Source organism: Cupressus sempervirens, chromosome 1 (assembly GCF_028749045.1).
Source record: "Cupressus sempervirens isolate cs-2001-9-10 chromosome 1, ASM2874904v1, whole genome shotgun sequence".
Classification (NCBI taxonomy): Eukaryota; Viridiplantae; Streptophyta; class Pinopsida; order Cupressales; family Cupressaceae; genus Cupressus; species Cupressus sempervirens.
This window is the reverse complement of record NC_143118.1, coordinates 456,732,453-456,749,592: the sequence shown is the minus strand read 5'-3', so window position 1 is coordinate 456,749,592 and position 17,140 is coordinate 456,732,453. Positions and strand designations below refer to the sequence as shown.

Sequence of the window (17,140 nt, the reverse complement as noted above, 5' to 3'; positions counted from 1 at the left end):
AGAATTAATTAGGACTAGAATTGAAGAGGATTCAATCCAAGCATAAAATGCACCAGGAATAGATATCAAACACAGAATATACTTAGTCATCCTACATTCTACTACATAAACCCACAGGTGAGGAATAAATAATCATCACAAGTTTGCAATGTTAAAAAAAATGCTGTCACCTTTCTGAAATCAATATTACATTAGTATCAGCAAGATTGATAAGAGGGAACTTTATCAGAACACTACAAATTCCCCAAAAAGTACATGCTTTCTTGGAGACACTCAATATTTGACATCCATTACTGCTTCAAAAACTCATTGACTTCCTGAAAGCAGACATTGGAATATTGAAAAGCTAAAATCCACTTGATCCTTAAATAAATCTGTTGGAAGCAACATTAACCAATCACTGTGATGAAGAAATATTTTTCATTTATAGCACATGAGAAAATCATGCCCTCGTCGTCTGCAGGAACTAGCATCGAAGTAAGCATTTTAAAATTACTGACCGTGTTAAGATGGTGCTTGAGGGTTTTTCATTCCTTGCTGCAAAATCCTTCCAAAAGTGTGGCCAAAAGATTAGATCTTTTTTACACGCAAGGGAAATACATTTAGAATGTTGTAGAAGTTGAATTGGAGCCTAAATGGTGATCTGTATGTTGCTGGTGGGGTTGACTTTTGTTGTTGAGGGTTTGCAGAGCACGACAAAACTTGTCTCAAAGTTTTTGAATGTTTGGGTGCTAGGAGGGAGTTAGGGTTTATGAGGGACCACAGAAATGTAACTACAGAGGGTTGGAGATTGGGCATTGGGATTGTGTGGACTTGAGACTTGGGACACAAGGGACAAAATTGCGTGCACGGGGAGGGAGGGGGGTGGAGAGGATTGGGGACCAGGGAGGAAAGGACTCACGACAAATGGAGCAGTGGGCAAAAGAAAAAGGGGACTTGGTACTGGAGGAAACACAAGGGAGGAAATTGTGGGGATTGGGAATTAGGGAGGAAAGAACTCGTGGGAAGAATGGAGTGGTGGGGGGTGGAAGAAAAAGGGGACCAGAGATTGGGAGTGGAGAAGGAATTGGATCAAGGATAGTGCAAAGGTTTTAGTGTGCGAGGTTTGTGCTAGCCCTTGAGATTTGGGAGGACGTAAAGTGTCACAAGATGGGTTTGGGAGGTAAAGGCTTGGGAAACCCTCACAAAATTGAGATTCATCATAGACCACTTGAGTTCCTCAACACATAGGGGTCCCCATTTGCAATGGGGTGATGGTGTGAAAACCTCACAACATCTAGCACCCACCCAAAGAAACGTTCCTGAACATTTCAAGAATATCACTTACTTAGAATCAAGAAACTTTGGATAATCCCCTTTTCACGTATTCAATGAATAGAAATTGCACTCCAAATGGTGAAACCATGAATTGAGCTAAGAACCTTAACCCATAGTTACTCACGTTGGTGCAAGTGATATCCTTACTCCAAAAGCATCTTGAATAGAGCCTCACTACTAGTTAGGTGTCCATAACCTCAATGATGTTATTGTTGTGGTCAACCATAAACATTGCTCTACCTTTAGTGATAGTTTTTACTTTTTATAGCATCGATAGAGATACTTGCACGCGCAAAAGCCAAATTTGCTTTATTTTCCATTTTTTTGTCAGTTCTCTCTTTTCTTTTGATATTGCATTTCTTTTTTCTCAATCTTTTATTTTTGGCTTTAAGCAGTGAAGCTTGTAAAGGATTTGGAAGACTACAATGGTGCTGAAGCATGGGTATGATTTTTACTAATTCCAACTTCACTTTGAAAACTCCATAAGAACTTGGAGCAATTAAGTGTGAGTAAATGTCGTAACTAAAAGAATCGGGTGCCTCAAACACAATGAATGAATGCAATCCAAATTTCGTACAAAACCTTTTAAAAGAATTGGCTATTACAAACAATTTCCAGTTCAAGGTATCTTCAAAAGAGATTCAAGAAATCAAGTGAACAAATCTATTGGGAGAATAAGTGTGTGGAAAATACATTTCCTTTCTCACAAATTGGATTCCCTCCAAACTAGACAACCCAAAGCAAACTCCTAAACTAAAGCAAACTAAGAAATTACTACTAAATTTTTTTGGGTCAAATGACTCGAGACCAACCTATAGACTGACTCCCTAAAGAAAACTAAGCCAAGCAACTAACAAAGCCACTCAAAGAAATCTCAAGTTAAATGACTTGAAGCAAATTAACTTTTTGGTTCAACAAGAAGACAACTACTTTAACAAAAGGAAAGGAAACCTACTCAAAGTCTTTCGAACCAAGTGGTTCAAGACAAACCTACCCTGACTTTGTACAATAATCTCGAAGGGATGACATGGATCAGACTAATATATGCACTTGATCGGACATGGTTTCTCAAGATGTTTAAGAGTAGTAAGGTCTGGGTAATGGTTCTCAATTTTGCAAATTTATCCTTGTACGCCGAAAAAATATTATCTACCTCAAACGCAAACTTAGGAAAATTATCATGCAAGATCAACAGTGATAGAGGGGCCCGCTCTGATACCACTGATAGTAGTACGCTCTGATACCACTTAATAGAGGGCCACACCACCCTTACCCACTCACAATCAAGAAAGCAACAATATAGAGATCCAGAAAAAAAAATGCTTCACAAATAATTTTATTATACTTGAAAAATTCTTACAACACCCACAAGATGATATCAAGCTTCTCCTTGAGCTTCCACTCCTCGAGCTTCCCCCTTTGAGCTTCTACTCCTCAAGCTTCCCCCTTGAGCTTTTACTCCTTAAGCTTCCCCCTTGAGCTTGATTTAGAAATGCTCATATGCCTTGCTTAAATAGGCACTTACCACCCCATGCATGACTTATCCACAACCTTCTAGAATTCTTCCACAACCTTCTACAACTTCCACAACCTTCTACAACTTCCAAAACTTTCTACAATATTCATAACTTTCTAGAATTCTACCCACTCACCTCGATAAATGGAATGACAACCATTTATTTTTTTTTTTTTTCTATTATACCTCGAAAATAGAAATCACCTTTTTCTTTCTTTTCTCCTTTTTCCCTTTTTTTAATTTTTTTATTATTTCTCTTCTAATTTTCGTCACTTTCTCTCTCCTCCACAATTTTTTTTTTTTTTTTTTTCCAAATTTTTTTTTTTTTTCAATTTTTTTTTTTTCTTTTGTTTTTTCCATGCAAGATGCTCCTGCATCAGACTCCCCTGGTAAATAGAAAAGTGTGTCCCACACTTTGACGCCAAAAGAAAGATCTACCACCATCTTCATCTTCACCAAAGGTTTCCACCTCAATAGAGACAAGAAAACCACCATACAAATCTTCCACATCTGCATCACTCTATCAAACACCCGAATCTCAACCATCCAATCAGCATACTCACACTCAGAAACAAACTGAACATAATTCTTCATCAACAAACCCTCATTCACATCAGCAACTAGTGAATTCACACCCATAGCAACAAACCCCGCATCAACAACAACAAACTCCATATCGGCACCAACATGTAGATCACCATCAATACATGCCAAACTCTCAACACCAGAAACCTCATTGCTCACAACAAGATGCTCTGCAATACATAACTCACCTCCAACAACTGGATCATCCACCTCCAAGTGCTCCATAATCTCCATGTCAGATTCAACCATTTGATCATGAAAACCAACCTCCATCCCAACATTAGCAAGGTTAGGAATATCCTCAGCAACAACCTCTATTTGCTCTACAGGTTCTGCATCAGACTCCACAGACTGATCAGCAAAACCAACCTCTTCCACCTCAACCTTGTGATGCCATCTTCTCTCACGAACCTCCTTAACTTGATCAGCCAATCTATCATCCAACCGAGAAATCATCTTAGAAAAATTCCTCTCCACTATATCATGGATTTTCGCAATCATCTTAGGGTCCAATCCTCTTGGAGCCATCTCCCAAGAACTTCGTAAACCCTTTGCAACAAATCCTTCCCACGCTCCTTGTGACAACCAAATTGTTTGCAAGTCAGATCGCAACCTGCCACCTCGCACAAACAATCAAAAACCACATCACAAGTCTGGGACAACGGATTTGCAATCCACAAGCTCTGATAAACTTTGCCCAACCATTCCTGGTACAAACTGCCTCACACTTCAACGATCTGCTTGTACACTCAGGAACTCCTGCTCTGATAAATTTCACCCAAGGTCCTGGTACAAACTGCCTCACACTTCGGCGATCTACTTGTACACTCAGGAACTCCCGCTCTGATACCACTTGATAGAGGGGCCCGCTCTGATACCACTGATAGTAGTACGCTCTGATACCACTTAATAGAGGGCCACACCACCCTTACCCACTCACAATCAAGAAAGCAACAATATAGAGATCCAGAAAAAAAAATGCTTCACAAATAATTTTATTATACTTGAAAAATTCTTACAACACCCACAAGATGATATCAAGCTTCTCCTTGAGCTTCCACTCCTCGAGCTTCCCCCTTTGAGCTTCTACTCCTCAAGCTTCCCCCTTGAGCTTTTACTCCTTAAGCTTCCCCCTTGAGCTTGATTTAGAAATGCTCATATGCCTTGCTTAAATAGGCACTTACCACCCCATGCATGACTTATCCACAACCTTCTAGAATTCTTCCACAACCTTCTACAACTTCCACAACCTTCTACAACTTCCAAAACTTTCTACAATATTCATAACTTTCTAGAATTCTACCCACTCACCTCGATAAATGGAATGACAACCATTTATTTTTTATTTTTTTCTATTATACCTCGAAAATAGAAATCACCTTTTTCTTTCTTTTCTCCTTTTTCCCTTTTTTTAATTTTTTTATTATTTCTCCTCTAATTTTCGTCACTTTCTCTCTCCTCCACAATTTTTTTTTTTTTTTCAAATTTTTTTTTTCTTTTTTTCTTTTTCCATGCAAGATGCTCCTGCATCAAACAGTGAGGCAATTCATGTGGTCCATGGTTAATCCAAATGTAACTTTTGTTTTCTATACCTCCATAATCAAAATATAACTTTCAAAATTTTCAACATTAGAGGCAAGGAAAGAAACAACTTGGCATGTCTGTAGTGATGGTTCATGTTGAAATTCTTTTTGATCATTTATGGCTTCAGGAGGTTGGAGTTGGTGGTGGACTCCCCCTCTGCTGGCAACATCAAACTCATGGGTGTTCAAGTCAAGATTATTCTTGAGATCAAGCCCTTGGAATACTACTTTAGGTCGCTTGTCCTTGTATAGCATGAAACACACATCCTTGTGTGTATTGCTAAGTGCATCCTCAAAAATCAAGGATTCCTTGTAGAGGTCTCCTTCAAATATTTTCCCAAGCTGATCAAATACAATTTCCCACTGTAGCATTATCCCAAATTGTTCATCATCTTCCCTTATGGTGTTGTATGTAGATTTCTCTTTACAAACATCTTGTAGTGCTTCATGTAGAATTTAATCAATCATACCCTCTTCAAAACTGGAATGAAGCTCATTACCAAACATCCTCATGCGTTCATCAAATTCAACCTCAAGTGAAGCCTTTGGGGGTTGAAGTTGATGGTGAACGTGTCACTTGCCATAACTTGATTATCTTGAAATACCTTTGGCAACGAATCAACTTCATTTATGATATCCTTTAGCACCCCACAAAGAACTTGGTGGTGATGATGCCTTGTAATGACTTATCAAACTGCTCTTCGTAACTTGATTCATCTATGATAACTTGTAATTCCTTATTCAACTCATCCATCAGACTATCTTTTCCCCAAAGGGTGTGTGAAAATCCTTGCAATTCATCCTAAAGAATTTGTCCTTGTAGCAAGAGGGATCACCTCCTCAAAATTGTAATGATCACCTTCTAGTTCTTCAAAATGTTGATCTTTGTCTTTTATGTCTCACCTTCCTTGAATAAAATCTATCACTTCCTTAATTTTTTGGTTCGCTCCTTCTAGTGAAGTGATGTGTGAAAGTTCCTCTTTATTATCATTATCATTATACTCAACCATGCTTCCTTGATGCAACTAATTTCTTCAACCTTTGGTTCCAAATTCAAGTGATGACTAACACCTTTCTAAGACACCCAATCTGGGAGTCGAAATAAATCCTTGCCACCCCCCACAGATATTTCCTCATACCAACCCATTTGAAACTTGATAAAGTCAATAGCGTCTTGACAAGATGGACAAGTAGATTCTGAATGTAGAAGGCTATGCATAGTACACCAAGTACTTCCTTGTAACATACCCTACTAATTCTACCTTGAATTTTTTAATTTTGATTCAACAACATTTTGTCAAACAGTTGGTGTGCAAAGTCTGATTTATAATTTCTGAGTTCTTGTTCAGATGTTATAATACTTCTCTGCCAAACAATGACCATATGATCTGAAGAATAGCAAGGACAAATATCTTGGCACTTGAACACTACTACAAATATGCAATGTAAAGAGTTCTTATGGACTGATCCTAAATGTTCCGTACACTTATTCCTCTATTCAAGATATACAAACTTCATATAGCTGTGTACAAAAGTGACTGAGTTTGTAGTGCAAAGACTGTTACACAGTGACTGAATATGCAAAACTCTTTATAATTATGACACCTATACATTCATTGAACTATTATAATCGGGTGTAGAAGAACCTGGAAATAATATGATCGTTGCTGTTCGAAATTTGAGGATGGATGTCCAGTTTAGCAACCCATCTAATAGCTGCTCGGTTAGGGTATGAAATATGACCTCCAAGTACACAGAATGAGGATTGTTCATGCGCACTATTCACATGCACTGTTCACGCGCACTGTAGCAGCACTGTTTACCCACAAACCTGCTCCAAATCTCACCTCCAAATCTGCTGTCCATGCTGTTCAATGTCTGCAATGATATGCCTTTGGAAATGGAACAATTTCAATCTTACCTGTAGCTGAAAAATTGAAGCTGAATGCACACAGTATGAAGCTAATAGATCTTAAATCCCTTGACTCTGTCTTCCAAGAGCGAAAGGATTGTCACCAATGGAGGATTTCGTCTCCAAAAGCCAGCAACCAAACCAACCAAACTAAGCTTGAATTCATCAATCTCTTCATATCTCCACACCCCATTCATGGCTGTATATAAAGTCCTCTTAGAGGGTCGACCCCCACTCCACAAGCAATGTGGGATTAAATCTCATATTTGCATTTTAATATATTGTTTCCATTTATCACTTTAAAATACAAAATATAATAAAGTAACCTTATAATATTAATTTAATTGAAGTTACTTTATTAAATAACTTCCGGCATTAAAATTCCATAGCAAATGATCTCGAAACACCACAAATGATAGCTCGTTAGAAAGAGCTAAGAAAAACACATCCAACCCCATCATCAAAATTATCATCCGGCTAGCCTGGCTGACTTACTAAAAATAGTAAGTCACATTGTAAATGCCTCCAAACGAACTTAGTTGGCCCCAGAACAAAATTGACTAGGCCAAAACACCACAAGATCCCGTCCATGTCCTTGTTAGCCCCCGGGACCACATAGAAGTAGGCTAACGACAACATATATCCAAACTGGTTAAACAGGGGACATTACAGTCCGCCCCTCTTGAAATTGCTTGTCCCCAAGCAATCTCAACTCTGGATGTTGGAGAACCTGCTCTGCCTCCCATGTTGCATCCTCAATAGGTAGGTTCCTCCACTTCACTAGGTACTCCCTGATAGTCCTCCTGCGAAGCACCCTCTCCCGGGTGTCAAGTATAGCTTCAGGAACCAAGATAAGCTTTCCCTCATCATCGAGAGGTGGCAATACTACTGAAGGCACCACATTGTGCCCCAATGCCTTTTTAAGGCGTGACACATGGAACACATTATGCACTTTACTGTCTGCAGGCAGTTCCAACTCATAAGCTACCTCGCCCACTCTCCTGATTACTCTGAATGGTCCATAGTAGCGCGGTTTCAATTTCTCTGTTCCACTCCTCTTGAGAGAGGACTGCCTATACGGCTGTAACATGAGGTACACCATGTCTCCCACCTCAAAAGACCTCTCAACCCTGTGCTGATCAGCATATTGCTTCTGCTGATTTTGTGCCTTTTGCAAGTTTTCCTTCAAGGATCGCATAATGTCCTGACACTCTTGCAAAAGATCCTTGGCCTTAGGCACCCTACTGTCCCCAAATAACAAATCCAAGAAATTAGGAGCATCATACCCGTATAGTGCCATAAAAGGGGACATTTGAATAGACATATGGTAAGAGGTATTATAGCAGTACTCCCCTAGATGTAGCCACTTCACCCAAGCCCTCTGCTGCCCTGTAATATAGTTTCGGAGATATCCCTCAACCCACTTGTTCACTATCTCTGTTTGCCCATCAGTTTGGGGGTGGTAACTGGTACTCGGAGTGAGCTCTGTTCCACATAACTTGAACAACTCCTGCCAAAAGTGGCTCATAAATCTGCTGTCTCTGTCACTGACTATGCTTCTTGGTATCCCATGTAGTCTGAATACCTCTCGAAAAAATAGTTCTGCTGTTTGTGTTGCTGAATACGTAGACGAAATTGCAAAGAAATGTGCAAATTTCGTCAATCTGTCTACCACAACAAAGATACAATCCCGACCCTGTGCCTTGGGGAGGCCTGTGATGAAATCCATGGAAATGCTATCCCACTTCTTCTCTGGTATGGGTAGGGGCTGTAGTAAACCACCTGGAAAGGAATGTTCCTGTTTGTTCTGCTGACATACTTGGCACTCTCTAACAAATTGAAGCACCTCTGTTTTGAGTCCTTTCCAAGTGAAGCGCTCTCTCACCTGCCGATATGTCTTAAAGAATCTCGGATGTCCTGCCAATGGTGAATCATGAAACGCCCTCAAAATCTTCTGCTTCATAGCAGACCCGGGTACTAAATAAATCCTTTCCTTGTAGATGATCAGATCATTTACAACAGTGTATCGGCTATCCTGAATAGTTCCTTCAATAATACTAGATGCCCAACTATCCTTGGCATACTCTGCCAAGATCAACTCTCTCCAATCATCCATGACTATCCCAACAGCAAGCAAATGAGGCCTTCTGGATAAAGCATCTGCGACAATATTTTTCTTCCCTTTGACGTAGACTATGTCGAAATCATAAGCTTGTAACTTACTCACCCATTTCTGTTGCCTGTCATTAAGATCCTTCTGCCCAAGGAAGTGTTTCAAGCTGTTATGATCTGTTTTTACTGTGAATCGGCTCCCTGCTAAATATTGCCTGAACTTAGCTAGCGCGTGCATGATTGCTAGCATTTCTTTGTCATAGATGCTGTAAGTTCTCTCAACACCTCGTAATTTCCTGCTCTCATATGCGATGGGATGTTTGTCCTGCATGAGGACAGCTCCTACGCCCTCTCCCGAGGCATCACACTGCAGCTCAAAAGGCCTGGTGAAATCTGGAATGGCTAAAACAGGACACGTACTCATCAGCTCCTTGAACCTGTCAAAACAATCTTGAGCCCTCTCTGACCACTTGAAACTGTCTCTCCGTGTCAAATCTGTAAGTGGTGCTGCTATCTGTGAAAATCCCTTCACAAATCTGCGGTAGAACCCACAAAGCCCGAGAAATCCCTTGAGTTGTGAAGTGTTCCTCGGCGGTGGCCAATCCAGAATGGCCCTGATCTTGTCTGGGTCAACCCGAACACTTCCTGCACTAATAATATGCCCTAGATAGAGCAACTCTGTCATCCCGAACTCGCATTTACTCATCTTGGCATATAATGACTCCCTCTCTAGAATACTGAGCACTGTATCAATATGCTTCAAATGTTCCTCCCAAGTATGGCTGTATATCAGTATATCATCAAAGAATATCAACACAAAATTCCTCAGCTGATCTCTGAACACTCTATTCATACAGGACTGGAAAGTGGCGGGAGCATTAGTCAACCCGAAAGGCATGACTAAGAACTCAAAATGTCCGTAGTGGCATCTAAAAGCTGTCTTCTCCACATCCCCCTCTCTAACCCGTATCTGGTGGTAGCCAGATCTCAAATCAATCTTAGAGAAGTAGCATGCACCGTGCAATTCATCAATAAGCTCATCGATGCGCGGGATAGGGTATCGGTTCTTGATTGTCTTCTTGTTTAGCTCCCTATAATCAATGCACATCCTCATTGTACCATCCTTCTTCTTCACCAATACTACTGAAGAAGCAAAAGGACTCTTGCTTGGCCGTATGTGCCCCATGTCAATCAACTCCTTGATTGCCTTTTCTATTTCATCCTTATATCTCTTGGGGTGGCGGTAAGGTGTGATGATAACTGGCTTAGCCCCTTCCTCTAACTCAATAACATGCTCGATTCCCCTATCTGGGGGTCTTCCTGGAGGTATCTCATCAAACACCTTAGTATGTTTGGTTATTATTTTTTGTACATCAGGTGGATACTCCTGTTTATGCTGCTCTGTCACCTCAGGCATTACTTTGAACTCTGTTGCCCACTGCACCTGATCATGTCTAAAGAAACTCTGCATTCGTTTGAGTGAGACCACTCGAAGTCTCCCATCTGACAAACCTCTGAGCACTATCTTCTTACCATTTGCCTCAAACCTCATTTCCATTTTCTGGAGGTTAAATGTAAACTCTTCCAGAGACTTCATCCAGTTCATTCCAAGCACCATATCCTGATCACCAATGTTGACCACAAAGAAATCTCCTGTCATGTCATAATCTCCCAAACGAAGCTGCAAGTTGGAGATTTTCTTGGTACAGTCAATTTTGAAGCCATCGGCAACCATCACCTTAAATCCCCTATGCTCCTCTGTATGTAGCCCTCTGCGTGTCACAAACTTCTCATCAATGAAGTTATGTGTTGCCCCTGTATCAATGAGTGCCACAAATCTCTGTCCATCCAAAGTTCCCCTAACTCTGAAAGTGACGGCCTCCTGTATACTAGACAACTGAGCTATCGTGCCATCACTACGTGCTTCCTCATGTGAAGAATTATCATCATCTCCATCTGATTCTGATGACTGCTCTGAATCTCCATCCACTGACTCTTCAGCTGAAAAGTACTCCATCTGCTTAGCTTTTGCTTTCAATGGACACTTATGTGACAAATCCCAAGGCTCCCTGCAATGAAAACAAAGCTTCTTCTTCCTGAGATCATTAAGTGTTTCATTGTCCAACCTCTTACTTTCCTCCTTAGGTGGCGGAGGCTCTCTATGAAAAGGTTTCCTGTCCTTATCTTTCCTTGAAGGGAAACTCTTTGCGAGGAATTTATTTTTAGAAGCTGAAGAGGAATCCATGTCACGAGCTTTCTTAATGGCTTCCTGCAAAGTGGGAGGGTTGAGAGCTTTAATCCACCCTCTCAACGGATCAGCTAACCCATCCATAAATAGAACCAGTATCCTCCGTTCAGATACATCTGTTACTAACACTGCAAGTTTCTGAAACTCTGAAATGTATGTCTCCAATGATCCCCATTGTTTAAGCTGAGCTAACTCCTTGAAATGGAGTTCTGGATCCTTCCTATCAAAACGTTCAATCAGTCTTTCCGTGAACTCCACATATGAGGTAATGTGTGCATGACCCATAGTGACCATACCATGATGCCACCACTCGTGTGCTAACCCCTCCAGATGAATTGCTGCGTACTTAATAGCTTCTTCCTCAGGCATAGGGTTCAATTGAAAGTATGTGTCAAGCTTTTGAACCCAAGCTCTTGCTGAAGACTTCCCCGAGCCATCATAATATGGTAACTGAAGTTTCCCTACTTTCTTCCGTAGCTCATAGTTCTGGTTCCTGTCATGTCCACGTGGCATATGTTTCATCCGCACATCCATATACTCCCTAAAGGTAATTGCAGCAGTAAAATCTGGACCTCCGGCTTCCCAATCTCTCCTCAACTGGTCCTGTATATCAATGATCTGGGGTTTTGGTACGGGTTGCTCTGGAGCTCTAGGAGGGAATGTGGGAATCATGGGCCTCGAACTCACGGTCCTAGCTTGCTGGGGTGCATGACCGAAATTGTTCCCAACTTGTTCACCTTCATTATGTGTCCCATCCTGATTATTCCCATTCTGATTGTTACCATTCTGATTATTACCTCCACCCATGTTAGCATTCAACCCCATTTGACGAGCCATCATCTGCATCATAAGCTCCAATCTCTGATTCTGTTCCTGTGCCCTTTGTTCTGCTAATCGCTGTCCCTGTGCCAAGGTCTCTAATAATTGTAAAAATCTTTCCTCTCCAGGCTCTGGACCGGCATTCCCGCCTCCACCTAATCTTGTATTCCTATCATCTCGGTCACCCATATTGCTGTCTTGATCAAAAAATACCTCCGCTGTGTCTGTATGACTGGATTCTATACCCCCCTGTACGGATGAACTAGACTGTTTGCTTTGCAGGTCTGAACTCCTACTTTGTCTTGCTCTGGTATTGCGGAAATTATAAGGCCCCTGTCGCATGCTCAAACATAAATGCTCTGATTTTAGTGTTTTGACAAAAACACTTTCCCCTCTATCCGCCAGTTCCAAATTTCCTATAAGACCTCCACAGGATGGCAGGACTTATAGCTCTGATACCACTGTAACATACCCTACTAATTCTACCTTGAATTTTTTAATTTTGATTCAACAACATTTTGTCAAACAGTTGGTGTGCAAAGTCTGATTTATAATTTCTGAGTTCTTGTTCAGATGTTATAATACTTCTCTGCCAAACAATGACCATATGATCTGAAGAATAGCAAGGACAAATATCTTGGCACTTGAACACTACTACAAATATGCAATGTAAAGAGTTCTTATGGACTGATCCTAAATGTTCCGTACACTTATTCCTCTATTCAAGATATACAAACTTCATATAGCTGTGTACAAAAGTGACTGAGTTTGTAGTGCAAAGACTGTTACACAGTGACTGAATATGCAAAACTCTTTATAATTATGACACCTATACATTCATTGAACTATTATAATCGGGTGTAGAAGAACCTGGAAATAATATGATCGTTGCTGTTCGAAATTTGAGGATGGATGTCCAGTTTAGCAACCCATCTAATAGCTGCTCGGTTAGGGTATGAAATATGACCTCCAAGTACACAGAATGAGGATTGTTCATGCGCACTATTCACATGCACTGTTCACGCGCACTGTAGCAGCACTGTTTACCCACAAACCTGCTCCAAATCTCACCTCCAAATCTGCTGTCCATGCTGTTCAATGTCTGCAATGATATGCCTTTGGAAATGGAACAATTTCAATCTTACCTGTAGCTGAAAAATTGAAGCTGAATGCACACAGTATGAAGCTAATAGATCTTAAATCCCTTGACTCTGTCTTCCAAGAGCGAAAGGATTGTCACCAATGGAGGATTTCGTCTCCAAAAGCCAGCAACCAAACCAACCAAACTAAGCTTGAATTCATCAATCTCTTCATATCTCCACACCCCATTCATGGCTGTATATAAAGTCCTCTTAGAGGGTCGACCCCCACTCCACAAGCAATGTGGGATTAAATCTCATATTTGCATTTTAATATATTGTTTCCATTTATCACTTTAAAATACAAAATATAATAAAGTAACCTTATAATATTAATTTAATTGAAGTTACTTTATTAAATAACTTCCGGCATTAAAATTCCATAGCAAATGATCTCGAAACACCACAAATGATAGCTCGTTAGAAAGAGCTAAGAAAAACACATCCAACCCCATCATCAAAATTATCATCCGGCTAGCCTGGCTGACTTACTAAAAATAGTAAGTCACATTGTAAATGCCTCCAAACGAACTTAGTTGGCCCCAGAACAAAATTGACTAGGCCAAAACACCACAAGATCCCGTCCATGTCCTTGTTAGCCCCCGGGACCACATAGAAGTAGGCTAACGACAACATATATCCAAACTGGTTAAACAGGGGACATTACATTCCTCCATATCCAATCCTTGGTTTCCTAAGTTGATATCCTTTTTGAACTCAAGAAACTCTTTTTTTGAAGTGACAAGTACGACAGACACATATACTTGTCAAAAAGAAATTCTCCCTCATAATACCAAGTCCACCCTCAAAGGGAAAACCAAACGATTCATCTCCTCGTGTTCTGTGGCGCCATGTATCCTACATTGCTCTATTGCTGCATGTTTAGTAAAATCGCATCGATGCAACTTATTGATCAAATTAAACCAAATAGGAAGAACATCCACCTGCCTATCCGTTCGAGAAAATGTTTCTTCTTTATTTTTCATTTTTTTCATTTTCTTCAAATTTTCACTCTTTTGGATTGTTCACTTTTGAAGAGACCTCCTATCTCAAATACAACTTGAAAGCTCACTTGTTGACAATTCCATGAAGTTCATTCCCTCCTAGTACCAATTTCTGTTGGTGCGACGATGGAGGGTATGTGCACCAACATCACTCTGATTTTCAAAATTGTCCCAAGAATTAATTTCAATTTGGCCCTCCTTCTAGCGCCAATTTCTGTTGATGTGAGTTTTGTTCCACTACAACATGCAGAATTAAGTACTTAATGTGTCAAGGAGAAACACTAAACACTCAATCCTCTTTAAATATAAGGTCATCTGTCATGCTAAGCTTGCAAAGTAAGATCATGAAATGACTTCAAGGTTCCTTCTATTGTAGATACTTGCTCAGTGAAATAATTTGATTTGTTGGTTATCACAAAGGGACTTATGCTATTCATTTAATGGATATAAACTCTTGCACTCCTAAAGATTTGGCTCCACAATGTGCAGTGAAAAAATAGTTCCACTTTCCTCTTCAACTCCAACTTAAACTTCTATTCTAATTCTACTACAAATGCATGTAATCATGGACAAACTCGGACTCTACTAGATGTAAACTTGCCAGGGATTCCACCCATCTAGTGCAAGCTTCTAAGGAATATAAAAATGGTTTTCACATCAATATCCTCACTCCGGTTCCATTATCTGGATGAAAACCAAAGACTGAACATCCATTGAAGTTAAGTGTTTTCATCGGCTTACCAGGCAAGGCACCCTTACCATTAGCAAGAGGCTAGTGGCTCAGATTTATTCGAGTTAATCAAATGAACATCCACAATGACTTCCATTCAACTAAACTACTTCTAATAAACATGAAATGAAATTCTAAACTAAGTGATGAAACATGGATCACCATGCCATAATGCAAACATGATCATGTCAACTCACCATACAATACACAACGATGAAAAGTAGAGCAAAAATGACATTATAATAACAACAATTCTCCAAATTACCCACCCTTTTACAAATGAGAGGAGAGGTCCTTCTATAGGGAGCTCAAGTATAATGAATGACCAAGATTAAACTAGAACCAATGGCCCAAATTAAATCCTACAAACCCTGATTAGGGTTTCCATAACTACCTGCTACCACCCAATTACATTTAAGCACCACCATGTGGGCCAATGAAAAAATTACAGTGCCTTCAAATCTAATAAGAAAAAGGGGACCAAAGATCGGGAGTGGAGAAGGAATTGGAACAAGGATGGTGCAAAGGTTTTAGGCTGCAAGGTTTGTGCTAGCCCTTGAGATTTGAGAGGACATAAAGTGTCACAAGATGGGTTTGGGAGGTAAAGGCTTGGGAAACCCACACAAAATTGAGATTCATCATAGAACACTTGAGTTCCTCAACACGTGGGTTCAAAAGCGAAAATGACAAGCAGCAATTGGGCAAAATTGGGAAGGACTCAGCGTAACTTTTTACAATTTTTAAAGTTTCTGACAGGGTTCCAACAATTAGGACTATACTTGGCGTAGATTAAATACCTGTGACCAAATAGATACTGATTTATTTGTATTTGGAGTTTCTTCTCTCACAATCATATTTTACATCTAGGATCAATCACGTGAACTCACACACATCCTTGTGTTGATTCAAAGTTGATTACTCTTATACATGCATTCATCACGTGTACTCACACACATGCTCGGGCTGATTCAAAGTTGATTACTTTTATACATGTATGCATCAGACTCAAAATTATAGCCTAAAACTTGCTAGAATTATAATTTTACCTTGTGTCTTGGTGAGTTGCTTCCAATTTCTTAGTGACTAATTGCTGGTTTTCCTTGATGAATTAATGTGTTCAGGCATGTGGTTCTTCCCCCAGATGTTGCTAAATTGCTTCCAAAGAATCAGTTGCTGTCAGAGGTAAATACTAAAATGGCATTAATATTTTATGCAATTTTAAATTTTCTTTACTCTGTTCTCTTTGGTGCGATGTATTATAGACCTATTTGTTTTATAGTGGCGCATTCTGATATTTTATTGTTTAAGAGTTAAAAATGTTTCTTGATATTTTTTTAGGCTGAATGGCGAGCTATCGGAGTGCAGCAGTCTCGGGGTTGGGTGCACTATGCCATTCATCGTCCCGAGCCTCACATTATGTTATTCCGTAGGCCCTTGAATTATCAGCAAAATCAACAGCAGCAGAATGGTGTTCAGTCTCAAACAATGGGCATGAAAGCTCAATAAGTCTCATAACGAGTGTTAAGATGAGTCATAGAGGTTTCTTTTAAGTGACGATAATGATATGCCTAGGACTGAGTATATGAGTAATTTTCTAGAAACTTTGATGACAGTTAAAGGAGAATAATGCTGTTCTTGAAGTTTCCATTTTCTATGATAGTTATGACCATCTTAGTAAGCTTGTGAGGGTTTTGTTTCTGTAGCAGACAGTGATTGCCAATCCTCCATATAGTGGATATTATTGCTTGTAAATGGTAAAGTATATACTGGCTTTGTGAAATATTTGGAAAATTTCTTGTAAACATTTGCACATGAACTATTAAGTCAGATACTTATATCATGCACTCAGTGTAAGTCTCCATTTTTCTTTGAATTGTTATGGAACCAAGTACCAACATATACATTAGCCAGGGGTATCTAATCATTGCATTGAGTTAATCAGTCGATAGGCTATTATACAGCAGACTTTGAGGGGAAAGGGTGATGTCTCACATAAAAGAAAAAACCGTCGATAAATTTTTGAGAGCACTTATATAATATTTAATGTGGATTGATAATGAGCTTTAAACTGCTTTATAGCAATCTGATGTGTCGGACAGAATGGCTAGATCCAATTTGGCAGTGTCTCAACCGTTTAAACAGTTGTCAAATAAAAGCCGATCGATAGGGAAAATA

General features: G+C 39.8%; 1 protein-coding gene across 4 annotated transcripts in view; it reads left to right on the top strand.

The window, feature by feature from the left end:
• Positions 1 to 16,805, top strand: part of LOC149578269 (cyclin-dependent kinases regulatory subunit 2-like) — a 36,286-nt gene extending 19,481 nt beyond the window's left edge. For all 4 annotated transcript variants that reach the window (XM_089828020.1, XM_089828023.1, XM_089828027.1 and 1 more), the window contains 2 exons: positions 16,087 to 16,147; positions 16,304 to 16,805. In XM_089828020.1, coding sequence (XP_089684146.1) covers positions 16,087 to 16,147; positions 16,304 to 16,471 — 229 coding nt within the window. In that variant the 3' untranslated portion in view covers positions 16,472 to 16,805. The remainder of the gene's footprint in view (positions 1 to 16,086; positions 16,148 to 16,303) is intronic.
• Positions 16,806 to 17,140: the final 335 nt, after the last annotated feature.